This window comes from Cucurbitaria berberidis (genome assembly GCF_010015615.1).
Source record: "Cucurbitaria berberidis CBS 394.84 unplaced genomic scaffold K460scaffold_2, whole genome shotgun sequence".
Taxonomy (NCBI): domain Eukaryota; kingdom Fungi; phylum Ascomycota; class Dothideomycetes; order Pleosporales; family Cucurbitariaceae; genus Cucurbitaria; species Cucurbitaria berberidis.
Window position 1 is genome coordinate 1902622 of NW_024468936.1, and position 18311 is coordinate 1920932.

General features: G+C 53.2%; 8 protein-coding genes across 8 annotated transcripts; 4 read left to right on the forward strand and 4 right to left on the reverse strand.

Annotated features, from left to right (window-relative positions):
* Window positions 1-385: 385 nt before the first annotated feature.
* K460DRAFT_279211 (uncharacterized protein) lies at window positions 386-1875 on the reverse strand (the record flags this gene model as incomplete). Its single annotated transcript, XM_040928317.1, has 2 exons — window positions 386-1031; window positions 1088-1875. 2 exons carry the CDS (start codon window positions 1873-1875, stop codon window positions 386-388), a joined length of 1434 nt encoding a protein of 477 aa, XP_040790152.1.
* A 2495-nt stretch (window positions 1876-4370) lies between these two features.
* Window positions 4371-5348, forward strand: K460DRAFT_374627 (S-adenosyl-L-methionine-dependent methyltransferase; the record flags this gene model as incomplete). The annotated part of the gene is made up of 3 exons (XM_040934687.1): window positions 4371-4398; window positions 4505-4654; window positions 4729-5348. 3 exons carry the CDS (start codon window positions 4371-4373, stop codon window positions 5346-5348), a joined length of 798 nt encoding a protein of 265 aa, XP_040790153.1.
* Window positions 5349-9136: 3788 nt separating this feature from the next.
* On the forward strand, window positions 9137-9713 carry K460DRAFT_61268 (uncharacterized protein). The gene is made up of 2 exons (XM_040938563.1): window positions 9137-9378; window positions 9526-9713. The coding sequence occupies exons 1-2, from the start codon at window positions 9222-9224 to the stop codon at window positions 9585-9587; spliced, it is 219 nt and encodes a 72-aa protein (XP_040790154.1). The 5' UTR covers window positions 9137-9221; the 3' UTR covers window positions 9588-9713.
* Window positions 9714-9839: 126 nt separating this feature from the next.
* Window positions 9840-10697, forward strand: K460DRAFT_374628 (uncharacterized protein; the record flags this gene model as incomplete). Its single annotated transcript, XM_040934688.1, has 1 exon — window positions 9840-10697. One exon carries the CDS (start codon window positions 9840-9842, stop codon window positions 10695-10697), a length of 858 nt encoding a protein of 285 aa, XP_040790155.1.
* Window positions 10698-11929: 1232 nt separating this feature from the next.
* K460DRAFT_363661 (uncharacterized protein) lies at window positions 11930-12229 on the reverse strand. The gene has a single exon (XM_040932860.1). The coding sequence runs from the start codon at window positions 12213-12215 to the stop codon at window positions 12048-12050; it is 168 nt and encodes a 55-aa protein (XP_040790156.1). The 5' UTR covers window positions 12216-12229; the 3' UTR covers window positions 11930-12047.
* On the forward strand, window positions 12136-13416 carry K460DRAFT_61313 (uncharacterized protein). Its single transcript, XM_040938564.1, has one exon. It carries the CDS (start codon window positions 12337-12339, stop codon window positions 13240-13242), a length of 906 nt encoding a protein of 301 aa, XP_040790157.1. The 5' UTR covers window positions 12136-12336; the 3' UTR covers window positions 13243-13416.
* Window positions 13417-13591: 175 nt separating this feature from the next.
* K460DRAFT_352708 (SE-domain-containing protein) lies at window positions 13592-15191 on the reverse strand (the record flags this gene model as incomplete). The annotated part of the gene is made up of 2 exons (XM_040931670.1): window positions 13592-14793; window positions 14846-15191. 2 exons carry the CDS (start codon window positions 15189-15191, stop codon window positions 13592-13594), a joined length of 1548 nt encoding a protein of 515 aa, XP_040790158.1.
* Window positions 15192-15728: 537 nt separating this feature from the next.
* Window positions 15729-18186, reverse strand: K460DRAFT_363662 (uncharacterized protein). Its single transcript, XM_040932861.1, has 4 exons — window positions 17669-18186; window positions 17551-17622; window positions 16732-17501; window positions 15729-16649 (listed from the first exon to the last, which is right to left on the reverse strand). Exons 1-4 carry the CDS (start codon window positions 17716-17718, stop codon window positions 16144-16146), a joined length of 1398 nt encoding a protein of 465 aa, XP_040790159.1. The 5' UTR covers window positions 17719-18186; the 3' UTR covers window positions 15729-16143.
* Between the last annotated feature and the right edge of the window lie 125 nt (window positions 18187-18311).

Genomic DNA, 18311 nt, shown 5'->3' on the forward strand with positions numbered 1-18311 from the left:
CATTGAATCTTAACCTCACCTCACGTTTCAATTTCATAGGCATTGCATACAATTGTTCTCTATTATCTGCAGAGTATAAGCTATCAATTGGTATCGTGCGTTCATGCTTCAGCTAAACTTCAAATGCGCTACACCATGGCCACCACCGCGCGGCGTCTGAATGCTCTGCGTGGATCGCGCACAAATTTTGCGCGAACGCTGTGAAAGGCAACCCCGAGCCGCCAGCCATGGAAACAGAAATGTACGTCGTTCGTAATGTCGTCAAGATGCAAATCGATATCTGCGGAAGATGCTCCAGATAACCGTATATCAATCACGCCGCCCGCCCGCTGTTTGGAGATGATGCTTATGAAAGTCGAATGTCTCGTTCATATAAATGGTTGGGTTAGTCCCTGCGCCGTCTTTTCATTTCCTCGTCCTCTGTGTTGTCGTGCTCTTGGCTCGCAGTCAGCCGTTTGCGAGCCAGCGCTTTTTCATTCCCCTTCTTCACCTGGATGTTGCAGCCCTGCAACTTCAACGCACGAGTGAGGGCACTGCTTGGCCGCATGCCGGGGAAGTCCTTTGCTGTGTAGACAGTAAAGACGTCGCTCAGCACTTCTGTAAGGATTGGTGAGTATCCTCCCACGTGCAAATTCATGGGATCGATACGCATCAGCACGAACCGGAGTCGATATCGGCCGTGGGTACGACATGAAAGGTCCGGGAAGCAGAAGAAGCAGCCCTCGACGTCATGCTCATCCTTTGCGACGGACGGCGAAGCCACCAACTGACCCATCAATCTTCGCGTGGTTCGTCGATCCGGCTGTATGAGTGCCGTTTCCTCATTGGTTCCCTCGGCATTCCAGAGAGTGCAATGGACCACGTTGAGCGAGTAACGCAGCTCTTCCTGTTCTGCGGCACCCGTCTTCGGATCCGTCACCAACAGTTGGATGATTGGTGGAGGGTCGATGACCCTTCGGTCGCGTTCTCCAAACCCACATGCCCGTGCTGCGATGGGTTGTTGTCGCACGCGGAGCTCGTAATTTAGGTTCCTGCAAGGCATCAGTGGGGATTCGATTTCCTCATGCAGGGTGTGAGGTATGCTTACATTTGTTCATTGTACACAGGTTGTGGTATTGACCCTGGTAGTGGAATCGCGCGACTTTGTTTCCGAGGTGGAGCAACAGCCGCAGGCGGTTCGGGGTACGCCACCGACCCCAATGGGGCTGCTATGGAGCCTCGTTGTGAATGTGCATGGGAGCCAACCGAGCCTCGGAATGGAGTGCTGCTTGACGCATAGCTTGGCGTGTAGCCAGGTGAGGGAAGTGGGGCGTACGCTCTTTGCTGCGAGGGCTCTACTGGTGACGCAAGGGACGAATAGGGCATCTCATGATGTTGATAATGTTGAACTGGTCTCGGTTCGTCGTAGGGATAGCGTTGTTCGGTCAGCCTGCGCGGTCCTCTGCTGTCAAACTCGGAACGCGGTGAGATGGAAGGGCCATATTGCTGCGGGGAATAAGGCGGGTCTGATCGAGGCGGGGTGTATGGATTAGTAGGGTGCTGTAGTAACTTGTCGACGGCGGGTGCTGGTCTGGGTGGGAAATGGTCGTGTCGGGGTGGCAGTCCTGAATGGATCGAGGGTAGGTGGTTCACAGGTGAGCGGAATTGGTGGTCTGGCCGTGTTGGTAGTGGTGGTGGTGGTGGCGGTGGTGGTACAGCGTCTGGCGGGATTTCCAACGGTTTGAGCTGCACCGGTGGGGGGAGTCTGCGATAGTCGAGGAAGGCAGGCGGGGAGAAGACGGGAAGCTTCTGAGTTTCTGTCATATCTGAAGCTGGGCGGGAGATGGTTGACAAAGGGAGCGACGGTGGTGGAGGAGGTGGAGGTGGTTGGGACATGCGTGTATTATTATTTGCCCGGACCAGGACACGATGCACGAAGCCGCATTGGGCACACGACTTGTGTTCAGGTCGGAGGCTCTATTCGAATGGGAGGCGGGGCCAGGGAGTAAGCGCAGTGTCGGACAGAAGGTCAGGAATGTGGACACTGCCTAGAGTGTGGCGGCGGAAGAGGTTTATAGTTCAACGTGCCCTTGTAGGCGACCCTGCACGTATCTGGATCGCCAACCGCCAGATCGCCGTCGGATGCTTCAATCCAGCAACGTCGACGTTAGGCGGAGGCGCTCAGACACCTACGACCTGGAACAGCAGGAGGACGCGGACGGGGGTGGGGCCCGCGGTACCCTGTTTTGTTTTACCTACCTAGCAAGCCTCACGCCAACCGTTGAGAGGAGCCGGGTCGGAGCATAAAATAGGACCAGGAGGTGGGATAAGTCTGCGTGGATGCGAATGCTTGGCGGACAGGTGATGATGGCCCACACACAATCTAGATTCTACCATGTACTATATGACGGGCTGGCGGCAAGTCGGTGAATGTGAAGCGGGGGGGAGATGCGCAGCGTGGTGAGCTGAAGCGTGTGGAGGGGGGGAGCTTAGTAGGTGGTAGGTAGGTAGGTAGGTAGGTAAGTAAGTAAGTAAGTAAGTAGGTAGGTAGGTCTCTGGATGGATGGGGCAAAGGCATTGAGGATACCGGGATGATACTGGGGGCTAGTCGCTGCAATGCGTTGCAGCAGCAGTAGCAGCAGCAGCATCCACTCTCTTTTTCACGGGGCGGCGCTGGTCGCGCATGCAGAAGCGGCGTTTTTGCCAGCTTTGATTGCTGCGAAGCAGTCCTCTCGTGGTCCAACGGGCGAGGGAGGCTGTCTCTAGCTCGCTGCCGGGTGCACGCTGGCTTTGGTGTGTTTTTGGTTGGGGCGTCGCCGAATAGGCTCACGAGCGGATAAAACGAGAGAGACAAACAACGGTCGTGGGTTTCGCAGGCCAGGTGTGTTTCGAATCAAGACGGACCAGGGGGTCGCACACGGTAACCCGGCCGCAACCACTATGGAGCAATGAGCCAGATTACCACGTAACTCGGTCGACGGGCAGCGTCAGGCGGAGGTAGCATTGCGAAGCTGCGAGGGCGGCAGGCAGGAGCTTATTCGGTCGTATGTGTGTGTATGTGTGGATGGGTGGGTGGGTGGGATGGGATGGCGCGGTCCTGGACGGGCTTTGATCTGTCAAACCGCCATCTCTGTGCCAATGAAGAGGCAAGCTGGAGCGGCTAAAAAGCGATCATGGCTTGTTCTCCCGCGACAGCTTTTGTCCATGCTCTACGTGCATCCTCGGCATCAAGTGACGAACCTAGTCAAGAGGCTGCCCGTTTCCGGGGTTTTGGTCCTGGTCTGCACGACGCGCAGAAGCGTCTCATGCACCATCAATCAATGACATGATACATGCCTTTTCCACACCTGGATGCCGGACTCACCCTCGACGGACCAAGCCGCCAGGGCTCGTCTGTGGCGTGCGCTTGTCTGTCCTGTGGCCGTCGACGACCAAGAGACACATCGCTTGCACAAAGCCCACATAATCCACTCCATCCACACAGCCATCGACCCTACAAGGCAGGCCTCCCCGCGCCCATGGAACTGATATGAGCCCGCCGTCATGGGGCCTCTCGACGTGATATATTGGCGGCAGTTGCAATAATAGCGACGACAGCTAGTCTTTGCGCTCTCTCTCTCTCTCTCTCTCTTCCAACGCCCTGTGCAACCTACGGTAGTACACCTCTGTGCGTCGTTTAGCAGCCGGACAGTAGTGCCATGGTAGGACCTTGATTGCATTGCCCTGACTGATGAACCAAGTCTGAAAAAGAGCAGCGTTACACTTGCAACCCTACTAGCTAGCAGCGGTCGCCTTAATCCAATGCGCTAGTGCAGCCCTCTATTGAATTCAGTCGTCACTTTGGGCACCTGGCCCAGGTACCTCACCACTCACTGACCCCCCGACGGTAAGTTCGAGGCGGATACGGCGCAGGTACGCAGCACCTTGGACTGGCTCGCTCCCACCGCGTACGACCTGGGAACCGTTGCATTCCCACGACGCTGACCTGCCTGCTGCTGGTCGTATCCTTTTCAATAACGCTGCATCTCTGGGGGCGGTCGTTGAAATTGGGTGTGGTTGCCACTAACCACCTGCTGCTGGCTGGTCGAGCGAGAGAGCACCTGCCGTTTCCAGGGTTTACGCGAGCCACCATTGATTCACCTTCACCCTCTCTCACCGCCCCGTCCCCCATCCCAATCCACATCCCAATCCACATCCTAATTCCAATCCCACCCCATCCCGCTTCCGTTCCCAGACAACCACCGCCGCCCGCTGCTGTCGACGCGACGCATGAATCACCTCGCCCCTCGCCCACCCGCTCCCTCCTCCGCAACTCCTGACAGGCCCACCAAAGCACCTACCCTGATAGCGATCTACACTCCTACTCCAACCCGCCTCCGTTTGTGGCAGCCATGGCGACGAATTGGGGCAACTACACCGGTACGTACGTCGACGCTCAAAAGTGGCCTCATTTATTACTTCTTGGAGCCGACAACGCCCGCCCAGTGCTGCCTCGGTTTGCCTCTGCTGACCTGTGCGCTCCCAGACTATAGTGGCCCCTCAAAACTACCTGGCTCTGCCACACACGTTCTTGACCCCCGCCTAAATCTACTTGCGGCCCTGATCCCAGGCCTTTTCGCCGCCAAGTCCTGTTTGGACATCGGCTGTAATGCAGGAAGCGTATCATGCCAACTGGGTAAGTCCAAGCACCCCCCGGCTATCCCTGCAACCGACTATTACTCCCTCGCGCTGATATTGATGCCTCCACAGCCTTCGACTTCCATGCCGCTGCCGTCCACGGTGTCGACATTGACCCAAAGCTAGCTGCACAAGCAGAGAAGCTCCTAGCACTGCGGGCTTCCCGCCTCCGACCTCCTACAAATGACTCGGAACATGTAGTCGACTATTTCCCCATGTCGGCTGTCCTCACGCATGGCTACCGCATTGAGCCGGAGAGCGAAGCTTCCCGAAGCTCATCTTCTGCGTCTGCCCTTTCCAACTGGCCCCGTGTCAAGTTCTTCTCTGCCGACTGGGTCGTAGCCACCAACCAAAGCATCTCAGGTCCCTACGACGTAATCCTAGCTTTGTCGGTCATCAAGTGGATCCATCTCGAGCATCTCGACCAGGGTCTGCGCATCTTTTTCCACAAATGCTCGTCATCCTTGAAACCGGACGGCTATCTCATCATCGAATTGCAAACCTGGGATTCGTATGAGAAAGCTGTCCGCCCAAGCAAGGGCCCACATTTCAATTCTAATTTGCACCTCTTGAAGTATCGTCCAGAAACATCATTCGACGACCTCTTAGCAGAAGAAGGGCTCTACCTCTGCGCTTCATCGACCGCATTACCGCGACGCATAAGTGTGTATCGCAAAAAAGTAATCTCATAGCACCTGGTCAAATATCAAGGAACGAAAGGTACAGTCGCCGACCATGTTCGCTGCTGAAACTACTTTTTAGCTGGGACTTTGGCACCAGATACGCAACATCTTGAAATTATTTCCTGCACTAGGTTTCTTTCCTCGCATCAAAGCCTAAATTTGACTGGATACCTATGCAGTCATAAACAGCAATTGCGTATACCTGGACTGCATATAGCCTGCTTTGCCACCCGGGCAATCTCTTTTCCAAGGCCTGATAACCCAAGCACACACATGATTTTGCTCTCTCTAGTCGGGACCACCGCAAGATCACAATAGAGTGCACTACATATTCAAATATCCAGATATTTGGGAGCGGTTGCATCGGCTTTCGGCAAGACTAAAGCCGCTTACTCCAGATCCTCGCTTCACCTTGCATAAGCAATCAATCTCTTCTACACTGGATTAGGAGATCTCAAACTAGGAGCTTTTCGGTAGTCGTTCATGACTCTACTCGGCAATGTTGCCTTCGTGACCAGGCACTACCTCCTACGAAACCTTCAAACGTGTATTTTATCACTTTCTCAAAAGATGAATTTTAGTAACATCATCTCAGAAGGCTTGCCACATGCACCAGGCCACGCGATTCAAAAGTGGCTATAGTAATCTCCGATTCATGGAGTCTGTTGGGCGTGCAAGCGTCGAGATGCTCGGGCATATTGACTCTGCTACTTGCCCCTACCAATTGCTTTCAACGGTGGAAACACGAGATTGTGTCGCTCACCCAATCGCTCCGCTCATCTACCTTTCTTAACCCGTCAACCTTACCGCAAACACAGTGCCAAGTGTTTAGTTTTTCATAGCTGGTTCGCACGCCTGCCCTGCATCCTCACGGCTTTTCCTTGATTGCGACTGTTGCCGCCTCATCATCTCCTGTTCATGCAAGAAATGCTATTATGACGCGCACCTGTTCACGAGCGTCCAATGAAGGCTGACGACAGAACGTGGTGTGACGGCAATGCACCACCTCGCAGATATCCACAGTAATCATCGATGTGGAGTTGCATCGTGCGTTATCTCTCGCATTGGTGTGTTACGTTGATGCGGATCTTTCCATTGTGCTTGCGGCCACAAACTCTCGCTTCATGGAGATCTGACTCCTAGCTAAATGATCGTCGCCAGACGAACGTCACATGCTCCGAGCCGCTCTGCTCAAGACTAGACAGGGCTCTGAATGACACCCCCAGTCGGCGATTAATTTGGAGTATTTTCGGTTCTTTCGGGGTACGCGCATTCTTCTCCGCATTTTCTCATGCTGCGCTTCCAGCCCCCTCACACAATATACATTCATTAATTGGGTAGATATTCACACCAGCCTTCGATAGTCGCTATCTAGCCCCCTCTCATTTCTCCAAAGCGGCTCCCTACCTCAGGCTAGATGGCAATACTTTCCTAGTGCACACGCTTGAGAAACAAGCTCACCTTCCCGAGCAGCTGGATGGCCATTTAGTGACGTTAGCGGACTCTGGTGAAGGGCTCGAGCGCAGACTAACTTATCACTCTGATGAGCAGCGTCTGGCTAGATAATGACTCGAAAACTTCGCAAAGCTAGTTTTTGACCTCGGTTGGCAGAGATGGCGCTTTGTTGTCATTTTGAAGAGCTGGCAGGGTAGGTCGAGTCCATGTGAAGCATGTGTAGTAAGGCCTTACGATGTCTAATCTCCTGTCCCACCGCGTGCTGCGCGTGGTAGACTCCAGAAATCCTCGGAAATCCTTTGCTAGCCAGATGGCACGTTACACAGATCAGTGCACGTCTACAGCCCGACATCGGTGTGAGCATTCGCTCTTTCAAGACATGAATACCTATCCTATACATTTTTTATCCACTTGAGCTCTTCAAATGCGCAAGGTAGAGTACATGACACGTAGCTTGACTACGACATGTTTTGGTGCTGATTCTGCTATTGACTGGTACTCCAGATCCCTCGTTCGTGCGAGCAAAGCGGGTAGCTGCATTCGCACGTTGGACAACATCAAACAGGTGAACACACCCCACAACACGGTAATATTGAAAGCCTAGGTAGCAGAGTCTTCAGGAACAGCTTGGATGAGGGCGGACTGCCTAAACTAAAAGTTTGAGATCAATAAACCTAAGGATGCGCTCTCACTGATACCCCAACAGGTAGACGGCAACGTCGAGTGCTTCGCTGGGTAAACGAAGACTCTCGAGATCGAAATGCAGGCACGTACCCGATGACCATAGTACTGGACTTGCATTACATCTCTTCCGACAGATCCCAACGACATGCTTAATCTCGCATTTCACGGCGAACGCTCTATTCCATCTGGTTTCGATATGAACATTCGATCCTGTCGGGTCTCCATACCTTGGGTCTACGTCACAAGGCGCGTAGCTCTACATGAGGATGTGCTACGGATGTTCTATTTGTACTTATTCTGCAGAAGTTTATCAGGCAAAGAGGCCACAAGCGATGTCGCCCCCGTGGAAGCCGACACAGCCTCCATCAGTGGAATGAGCGTGCTGACGCTGTACGCTTCTAGCATGAGCGTAGGAACTATCCAGTGACGGCAAGCCCGATGATGATCGAGCCTATCGGGATCTTGCATATGCGCTTACTCAAAGTTTCACAGCGGCGAACGATGGAACATCTGACCCAAGAATCAAGTTTGCTTCTTGAAGCACATGTTGCTAACTTCTGGAAAGGAAATGTCTATAGCTCCACTAGCTGCCGCAAAGAGAAGCTGTCTCATCCAAGTCCCATTCCGAGCTGGAAGCGTGTAGAGGAGAGATCCTGTACCCACTTGGTTCCACTAGGTTAGAGTTCAGCACACTCTCTTCTAGCTCAATACCAAATCAACACGTCTGTTTGTCTAGCACCACATCTGCCGCATATCAAGTGCAATATGCCAGGATTGTATCATGACAACGCAACGGGAAGCTGCTCGAACACCACGTACAGGTAGGTACCTGAGGAGGATCTGGATAGATTAACAAGTAAGCCGTCCAAGAATATGCGGCATGAAGCTAGCGCTTAATGACCGCAAAGCTGCTGCATGTTGCGCCCATCTCCTCCACGCACGATGGTCACCTTCGATAAGAATTGCTGAGATCGACGTACAACTGTCACAAAGTCTCGGATAAGAAGAGAAAACTGCATGTAGTCAATAGGAAACTGTCCCGTCAGCCACTACCGCGCCCTCACACGTTGTTCCCACAGTTCGCGGCAGACGTGTTCTGATAGTGTCGTCCGTTGGCCTTGCAGACTTCGGAGGACGCGCCCACAGTCGTGCAAATCTTGATGATTACGTAGTAGTCTCCTCCAATGACAGCGACAGTTCACGCAGGATGAAGCACACCCCCCTTGCCTTGCTCGGCATGACATGTTCTGGTCGCACTGATGGACAGCACATAATTCTGGCCACGAACACTTCTCCCCGACGCACAACATCCCGAAATGCCAGCACCAGATGCAACCCGCTCTGCATGCAACTTGAAACGACCATTGCCTGCATTTTTTCTCCTCGAGGATGTCAGTCCAGACCATGGGGCTTTTTCGACGCTCGGAATAGGCGTCCACGTAGCGGCGGCAGGGCGGTGTGTGCAGCGAGGTACACTTCTTTTTGTGTGCCGCTATCCCTCCACCTTGTTAGGCGCATTGGGCATACATCGTCGCTTTCGACAAATACTCTTTCGCCATCCCAAGGCCTCTAGGGCACAATGCTAGGGTCATGATAACCCCGTTCCGCGATGGCGACCCATAGCTGCCGTTTGCTGTCCTGTGGCGGCAGCATTTCAGCTCGAATGGACTGGTCCTCGCAACCGTACAGGAGGCCAAGCATGGCACTGCTGTTCCTGCCCTGACGAATATTTATATCGTGCAGATGCGTCAGCGTAGGTTCGAGTCCGACTATTTACTTTTGCCGCTCGCTCCTTTTCTTTGTCTTGCGACAGCGTCGAGCATCCATAGCTTTGTCCGCCGCATCAAACTCGGGTCAGCTTTCCAGGCCACCCCGTTCCTCCAGTCTCGCCAATACTCAGGTAAGCAGCAGAGCCGCACGTAGAATGAGTGTGTCAGAACGCGTACTAGTCTCGTATACGCCGAGGCATGAAAAGACGGGCCTCGTCAGCGCGCCAGCGCGCTACAGGCGTATATGTTCACACGCATAGCATGCTGACGACTGGCAGATTTAACGGGATCTGCGCGGCCCCTTCACGATCCTTCTGCAGATCTGGTGTGGGTAATTTGACATCTTGTCCGTGTCAGCTTACATGTGGCATCCTTGCTCGAACTGCTCACGCCAAAGCGAATGACCTTCCGAGGTCGCACAACCCCAAGCTAAACAATATACACAACACAACTGGGTAGCTTGCGCGGGGACTCTTGGCCGGCGATACGGAAATCTGCTACATATAGCTACGCGACTGATTGTGAAGCTTGGGAAAGGGCAACAAACGACGACTGCGGCACTACGAGCGCAGCGATTGCACGACTAGAGGAGATGCCGCCCGCGAGCTCCTCCTTCACGCCACTCAATATACCGAACGATGTAGTACCAGAGTGGATGGGGTCGTTTACCCTGGCCGCGCCCCCAAATACCGACCTCTGGAGAAAGCCCCCTTCGCGAGATACATCGACGGCCCCCATCCTCTTTACCGCGCTGCGCAGCCCGTTTATAGCCGCTGAAGTGGCCGTATCCGCAGATTGGGAGCTGGAGTGGGATCAGGGAGGACTTGTTATATTTGCGGGCGCACCGCCAGGGCAGATGGCAACAGCACACCCAGAGGCTCCGAATGTTGTGGACCTCTCCTTGGACGACGACGACGACGACCTCCTAACACCAAGCCCGCCATTCTCTCAGTCGTCGAGTCTCGAGAGTCCCGAGTATACGCCAGCCCAAAGTCCAGCGTTAGAATCAAGTTCCGGACCCCAAAGAGAACGCGGCCCCCCGCCCCCATACGTAGCTCCGGCCCCAGCATCTAAATGGGTAAAAGTTGGCCTCGAGTTTTGCAACAACGCATGCCACGCAACGTCCGTCGTCGCCAATTCTGACGGCGCAGACTGGTCTCTAAGCGCGCTCCCACCCCATCATGCAAGTCGACTCGATCTGCGCGTCAAGATTGAGCGCATCGGATACGCACTATGGGTGTGGTACGAAGATGAAGCGGTGGGTTGGAAAAAGCTTAGAGAAGTAACGTGGTTCTTCTGGGGCGTGGAAGACAAAGCTGTTCGCGTAGGAGTGTACGCGAGTCGACCCGCAAACTTTGGCGTGAGTATGTATGAGAGGAATCACGGTGGAGGACAGAATACTAGGACCAGGAATCTCTGTGTGGATTTCGAGGGGTTGGAGATCTTTTGATCCAAGAATTAGCCTCTCACGCTTGGTTTCCGTTTCTTATCTTGTCAGTTTTTCATTTGCATTTGTCGGCTGTTCATGGTTTCCAGGATGATACCACACATGAACAGCTTCTCTCTATATCCTTTCTCCTATTCTCTATCTTCAACACATAGTTCCTTATGGCTACTTCGCATAGCGATCATCTCTGCATTTCAGCTTGTCCGTCTTCTCTGTATCTATTTAGTATCCCCCGCCACTATACCATCGTGGCTCCTTCGATCCGCCACCTTACACTCTCTCGGGTTTCACCGATCCTCCTCACCCATTTCGCCTTTTGGCAGTGTCTTTTCATGGCGCTTACTTGTCTCAGATGACTGATGACGAGTTATATGGGCCCCTTCTCTCAGCAATATCTTTAAGCACAGGATATCTCGTACATATTTAAATTACACACGTATTTGGTAGCTCACGCGCGTATGCCGCGAGCGCAAAGCAAAATTAACCAGTCGTGCCACCTCTGCAGCATGTGGGGTTTTGTGGAGAAGTAAGCCGGGCCACGTTTCCGTCATCCCTCATGGTGGCGGCTATGTCATCAGGAAGCATTGTGAAGAGGGGAAGAACATGCGGGTCAAGACGCTTCACGGTTGGTTACTCGCTGTGCTTGTCGTTCTTGTGGTTTTCTGGCATTCACGGGCTCGAGGCAGAAGGCGCGATGGGCTTTGAAGTGGAACACGCGCACTAGCAGCTACTTGCAGGCACGAACGAAGCATGCAAACGAACAAGACGTGAATATGGTGCTTCGGCTCAGAGATTTGCTACACCGGAAAGGGAAGGAGCACGATTCACTGGAGTTCAGGAAGTTCTTGCACCCTGTGCTCCATCGCTGACCGCAGGCTTGGATAGTGGATGGCAAATTCGTGCTGACAATATACAGCGACATCGAATCCTATTTGCCTCAATCAAACATCAGCAGTCAAGCTCTTGCCTCTACAGTCCTAGGTCGTCTTTTAACAGGCAACGCGCTATTGGACACGGCTTCACAAGTTCATGATGAAAATCCAACTTACCCTGCTTTTGTGCATAGCACCATGTATAGTAATCGGGCAGAACGAGCCCTTGGCCACCAGAAACTCGGGAAAGTCTTCTGCGCAACCGACGGCTACTACTACTTCGTCTGCTAGAGAGAGAGATGATCGGTTGACTACTTCTGTATCTATCCCTGGACACCCGCAACCTTCTTCATCTGCTATAGAGGACATTACACCATCGTCGATTCCCGCGCCAGGAATAGGTCCAGGAGGTAATCCTCAAGTACCCGCTCCTACATCGACGACATCGCGAGCCACGGAGCTACCAGAACCGACCACAACATCATCGCCAGGGAGTAGCCCGGCTACAGATTTCTGCTGGGCAACACATGCATGCCAGGCCTTTTTTGTAGACATTAAAGAATGCTACGAGGAAAGTGGTATTATAGCAAACCCAAATGAGCAGAACGGCCAGAGCATTCAATACCAGCGCTGCCTCTGCACAGGCCATGACGAAGTATACAAAAGGTAAACCTCTACCTTCTTCAAACTCTACATCTCTTTTCTAACCTCCGACTAGCATCATAACCCAACAGAATACTGCTGGATCAACCTCGCCCGTCCAAGAGTGCATGCAATGCCTCGCCCAAGCCGGCGGCATGTCGCCCACCAATCCCAAAGGCGAGATCCAACTCACGCTCTGGAAAATCCACGACTTCTGCAACACAGCGCACCCCAACCTCTACGATCTGCTTGTCAGACTCCTGGCTTTCATGAAGGCTGCCTCGCAACCCAAGACTTTCAGCGTGATCCCGCCAAGGCTAAGCGCTGTGACGACGTTTGCGAACCGCTTCATGCCAACGCCGGGGATGAATTCGCCGTCGACTGTGCCGGTGGGGTTTACCAGGCCTGGGGGAGGTAGTGGTTCGGGAGAAGGGGCCGCGCTGTCGTGGTGGGAAAGCACGTTAAGCCCAGGTATGCCCGTCCCGACCGAATATCTCGCCCAACTTCCGCCCAACTGGCCGTATACAGCGTACGGCGTAGCCAGACAGTCTGGTATGGTCACCTCGTGGGCTTTGGTCCAGCCGAATGCGTCTTCGTCGCTGCAGAGTACGGTCGCTTGGGTGTATCATTCGGTGCTGTGGAATCCGAGACCGCTGTTTACACCGTCGGATGCTATTGCTGCTGCCTCTGGTAAGCTGTATAATCCGTTGCTGGAGGGCTGGACACATGCTTTCCAGGATGCGCAGACTGCCGCTGTACGCGCTGCTACTACACCCGCACCGCTGACTCAATCGCCTGCTCTTCTTCTCACTTCAGGCGAGACGGGACCGCGGATTGAATCTTCTTCACTTTCAACCATAGTAGATGGAGGTCAAACGTCCTTGTTAGCGCGGGGAATGCGGGCTGCTGTAACAACTACAATTGTGGAGCCGAAGATGACTTCTGCGTCTGTACCTGTTACTACGGTGCGAGAAAGTGTGCCGAGTGCGGTGTGGGAGGAACTACAGAGTATACAGTCGAGATTCGGCCGTTAATATCTTACATAGGTCTTCGTAAGCACTGTATTCCCTCACTCATCCCCTTGAACAGACACTCGCCTCGACACTCTCGTGTGCTGTGGGATATGTGAAATTGATCCTAACAGGAGCAAAGATGATAAGTTTGGATAATTACATTAATTAACTAGTATTCCCTTTCGTCATGAAGGCTGGACTTTTACTACAAACCCCAGAGAAGTCCAACTAAAATGATTTGGCCTATACAAAAAGGAGCCGCTCCTGTGATCTAATAAGCACAGCGAGACGTAGGACTCAACGCATGAGAAGTGAATATATACAGTGCGTCATAATACGCGTGTTTCACATACAAGAGATTCTTTGCTGATTACCGCCTGACCTCCCAAACTAGATACGGCCCAATAACACGCGCAGCCGTCCAGATAATCATCGTGCTCTCGACGATCATCACGTACGGAGCTTGCCAAATTGGCACCTCGCATAGTCGACACCAAATAGCGTACAGCGCCACCGAGAAAAAGTGGTACACCAATGTCCACGGATTCGCTACCAAGCCACTGAGCATACCACACGGCTCCGACACATGTAGGCCACCGAGCTGGAAGTAGCGGAAACAGCCGTTCTTGAGGCTCGTCAGGTAGGGGTTGTTGGCAGCGAAGAGTGAATATAATGCCATGGCGAGGATGTTGATGACGCTGCTGCCGGATTTGCGAGACCAGTGGAATTGGCTGAGGGCCTTGAGCACCGCCTCTGTGTCTTCGAGGTTGGGCACGAGTTCTGGAGAGAGAAGATTGGACATGGTGACGACGTCGTTGAAGGCAACGGTCATGCCGCCGCCCGTGAGCGGGTGGCGCATGTTCATCGCATCGCCCAGCATGATAAGGCCTGGTGTCTTTTGCGACGCGGGCGGAAGGAAAGAATTTGGCATGGAGCGGAGTTTGCCGTCTTCGACGGCGCGCCTGAATGCTGGCTGGGCGCATTCTGGGAGGTTGGGGAGTGCGACGTTGAGCAGGTGGTTCTTTATTCCCCCGGCCTTGACGCTTGCGCTGGGCAGGTTTTCAGGCACGTCAACTAGTACCCTCGTCTCGTGTGTGCCGATTTGGTAAATGAGAATCGGGGGTGCGTCAGACAGAACGACATGGCCGTGGTTCGGCATGGGCAGCTCTGCGTCGATCATCTCGAGAGCGTAGAACTTACTCCGCACTTGTGGTTGGTGTGGTAGGTAGTCCTTCCTGAATTTGGACGCATAGCCGTCTGCTACTAGTGTTACAGCGCCAAAGTAGTAGTCCTGCTTGCCCTCTGTCTGACACGCTACGCCTACGACTTGGCCTGTGTAGTCGCTCTTGACGACCCTGGTTACGGTTGTTTCGACAATGGTGACATTCGGTGTGGCACGGGCTTTCGCCCTCAGTTTGGAAATGAAGCGACCGTGGTGGAAGGAGCGACCTTCTGGGGTTTTTGACGGTGAGGATGTGACAAGGTTGTTGGGATAGGGGATGTGTACGGGTTCTCGGTAGTAGGAGACTTGATAGCCATAGCAGGGAATCGCGTCAATGCCGTCGAGGCAATCTATTTCGCTGTCAGTGCCTCCGGCTTCCAATTGACTATGGGGAAGACGTACCCTTCATGCCCAGCTTCTCCAGCGCATTGACTCCACCAGGCTGCAATAGCTCGCCGACAATCCGATCCGGCTCCTTCAGGCTCTTCTCCAGCAGAATCACGCTCCTGCCTTGCTTGCCAAACGCGACGGCTGCTGCACAGCCAACAACACCCGCACCCACGATGACAATGTCGGCCTCATGGTGTATGTGCCGCCTTTCCTCGCAATAGTCTGATGTCGATGTGGAGTCTGCCTTGGGTGTTGAGGACGACGGGGTGCCTCGCGCTCGCAGTTGCGACGGCGACGACGCTGGATTGACGCCAGGCGGCAGCGCCGTTATCTTCGTGCCAGAAAACATTGTGAGCATGGTAACGAGGAGTGTGGGTCGTTGTTCGGTGTAAATGAATTCGTCGTGTCGAGTCGCATCCGTCAGGAACCGAGAGAAGGCAAAAACCGCGGAAGACAAGGTTGGGAGTGCTGTTAGGGGTCCAATTCCCACTGGCGGTGGCGAGAAGGCGATCTTAAGCAGCCGTCTTGGAAACCAAAATCGACCTCACCGCCTTTATTCTGCCAGGGGCAGCGCTGCCGCGGCTCAGGGTCCAGTGGCGTGAAGGTCATTTCACCCTGGTCATATACCAGTATTTCTACACCTTCTTTATCGAACCACAATCTTTCGTCAAGTGGAGCTTCTGCACCAGACGTCTAATCAGAAGCTGACATGCTATGATTGATGAAGGATTCTATGATTTTATGATTGGCTACTGCAAGTTATGCCTCGATATATACTTTTTTTCTTCACATGCTCGCATGGGAGCCACCAGGCTTCCTCTGAAAGGCCTCATGCTAACGCAGTTCTCCGTTTTTTATATTCGTGGTTAGTAGGAAGTTTGGGCCATGAAGGATGTGCTGAATCGACTTTATGTATTGTACAGCTTCATAAGCTATGTCGCGCACCATTCGGTACGAAAAGTTAATATAAATTACAAAATAAAAGTAAGTACATAAGTATTCCAGGTGAGCGGAAGAAGCGTCTCGTCGTAGTTGTGACCCGTTTTGCGTGCACCATTCGAATCGTCCCTATCCATTGCGCATCCACTTCTCCAAGCCCCACTGCCATCTGTGGATCCACCTCATTTTCAACCAAACCCCACAAAAAATCAGAAAGAAGAAGGACCCAAAGAAACGCCTCGCTATGAACATGCCGCACCTGATCCGTGCGTCGAGATACGATAAGGCTGCTGATGACCATGAATAAGCTCCATCAGCAACATCTGCTAGTGGAGCCTAGCCTATCTTTTGTCGAGCATAACCCAACGTCACTAGAACGCTGCTCCAGGCTGTTGTGTTTTCGGAAAAAGCGGAGACGGCATCGGCGAGTCGACTTCCATGATAGTAGATTTCCTATCTACGATTCGCTTCATCTCAACCGGCTGAGCGGAGACAATTTGCGAGTTGCGATAGTAAGCGTCGTAGAACTCGCTCAGTCGAGAGTCCTGGTTGCTAGACTGGCCGTTTGGCATCAAGCCTGGTGCAAGGAGGGAGCTCGACTGACTAGGTCGTCGTTCGCCATCCTTGTCATTGGGAAGAGCAACTGAGGTGCGACCAGACTCATCCGTTGATGAGAAGTTATAGTTGTACGACTCGGTCGACGCTGCCGAAGCTGAGCGGTCTGCGTCTTTCTGATATGCTTGGTAGGCTTGGTATGTGCTTAGTCGGTTTCCGTTGCTGTAAAGGCTGCTGGCATCGCTCTCATCGCGTTTGTGCGTCGGGGCGTGGGATCGGGGCTGCAGGTGAGGAGCGGAAGAGGATTGCGCAGGCTCATTATCTTGTAAAATGTCAGGAGAAGGCCCCTCATGTCTATTAAGATGCTAAAGATACACAGATCGAACCAAAAAAAGTCTACCTACTCGGCTGGTGAACCCGCACTTGGGGACGATATGACTCGGGCGACGGAGACCGAGATTCTTTCCTCAAGGCGCTCGTAGGGAGGGTAGGTAGTCTTGCTACGGGTGGGTTGCCAGGCGATGGTGGAGTGGGTGACTGACCAGGCGAGTTATTGAAGGAGGCGGTCTGTGATTTGATATTGTTATCGGCTCCAGAATGGTAAGAGACACTGAGAGCGTCAGGCATTGGGATCATCGGTGCTGGTGTGTATTGCTGGGGGTTGAAATCGGCGGTTCGGGGAGACATGGACCGAGGAGACGTGAAGCCGTCGCTATCACTGTCGGATCCGCCAAATGTAGGAGACGCGGGGCCACGCGGGTGACCAGGAGATGGAGGAACCTGGAGAGACATGTCGACAGCGCCATTGTGGTTTCGCCTTCCGCTTAGCTCAGCCTCAGATGGGCGAAGCTTAATGGGCGGGGGCTGTTTTCTTTGCTGTGAGACAGTGTTGTTGCTGTTGCCCAAGTTGAGGCTGAGAACACTATTGTTGGTCGAATGGCCCTTCATCAGAGGCGAGCTAGGGTTTCCGACAAGAGTGCTGGAGCTCATGTTTGGGTGCTCGATAATGGACCCTGCTCTTGATGTTGGGCGCGACTGGGCGACACCAGCATAAAACCCTGCCTCGATGGCGCGAATGCCGAAAAGGTCTCCTTCATCTTTCTCACGTTGGTTGAGCTCAACTGTGTCTTCCTTTGGGCCTGCCTCGAGCTCCGTCTTCTTTGCCTTCTTTAACCTAAATCAAAGTTAGTAGGATCACCATGGTGTTTGAGGACACTACTTACTTTCTACGGTTGAAGAGTACTTTGATGGCTCCACCAATGATAGTCAATATAAGTAAACCCACGAACACAACACTGCTTGAGTCAGTCGACGATGCTAAGAGTGTCATATGGTACTCACATGTACTTATACGCCAACTGCAGGCTCCCGAACCAATTTGATCCCCCCATTATGAAGAGCGTTTGCCGATGTTCTTCTACTCTAAACAAATTTGCGGACTTGCTCAACAGTGATACTGATCTACCGGGTAGGCTCCGCGTGCTGGAGATGCCTAAACTGCAGCTGCCCACAGATACGTCCTGTATAGGCGATGTACAAGTACCCGAGGACTTGGTTCGAAGGTCGAATTGTAATAGAGCGGACCGACTTTTCCAAAGTGGTTGCAGGACTGTAGTCGTTCAGGAAATGAGCGTTCGTTATAGGCAGAAATTACCCAAACGCGGAAAGGCAGAATATGTACGGAGGCCAACGCTGTGCTTGTTCGAAACGAAAGGACGTGTGAGCGAGACACACAGGAAGGAAGGAAGGAATTCAAGCGGGAATAGCTGGGAGCTCGAAGGAAGTGAAAGGCAGATACCGGGGGAGGGGAGTAAAAGAGGATGGCTCATGCAGGCGCGCGCTGCCAGCATATGGCGCTATCCATACCATTGCTCGTGGTCTAAAAGCGGAGGGACGGCCTGGATCTCACGGCTTGCCCGTGAAGCGAGGGGGAAGGCCAATCAAAGTTAGTTGAGCTGTGCACGTTTCCAAAAAAGGAAGACCA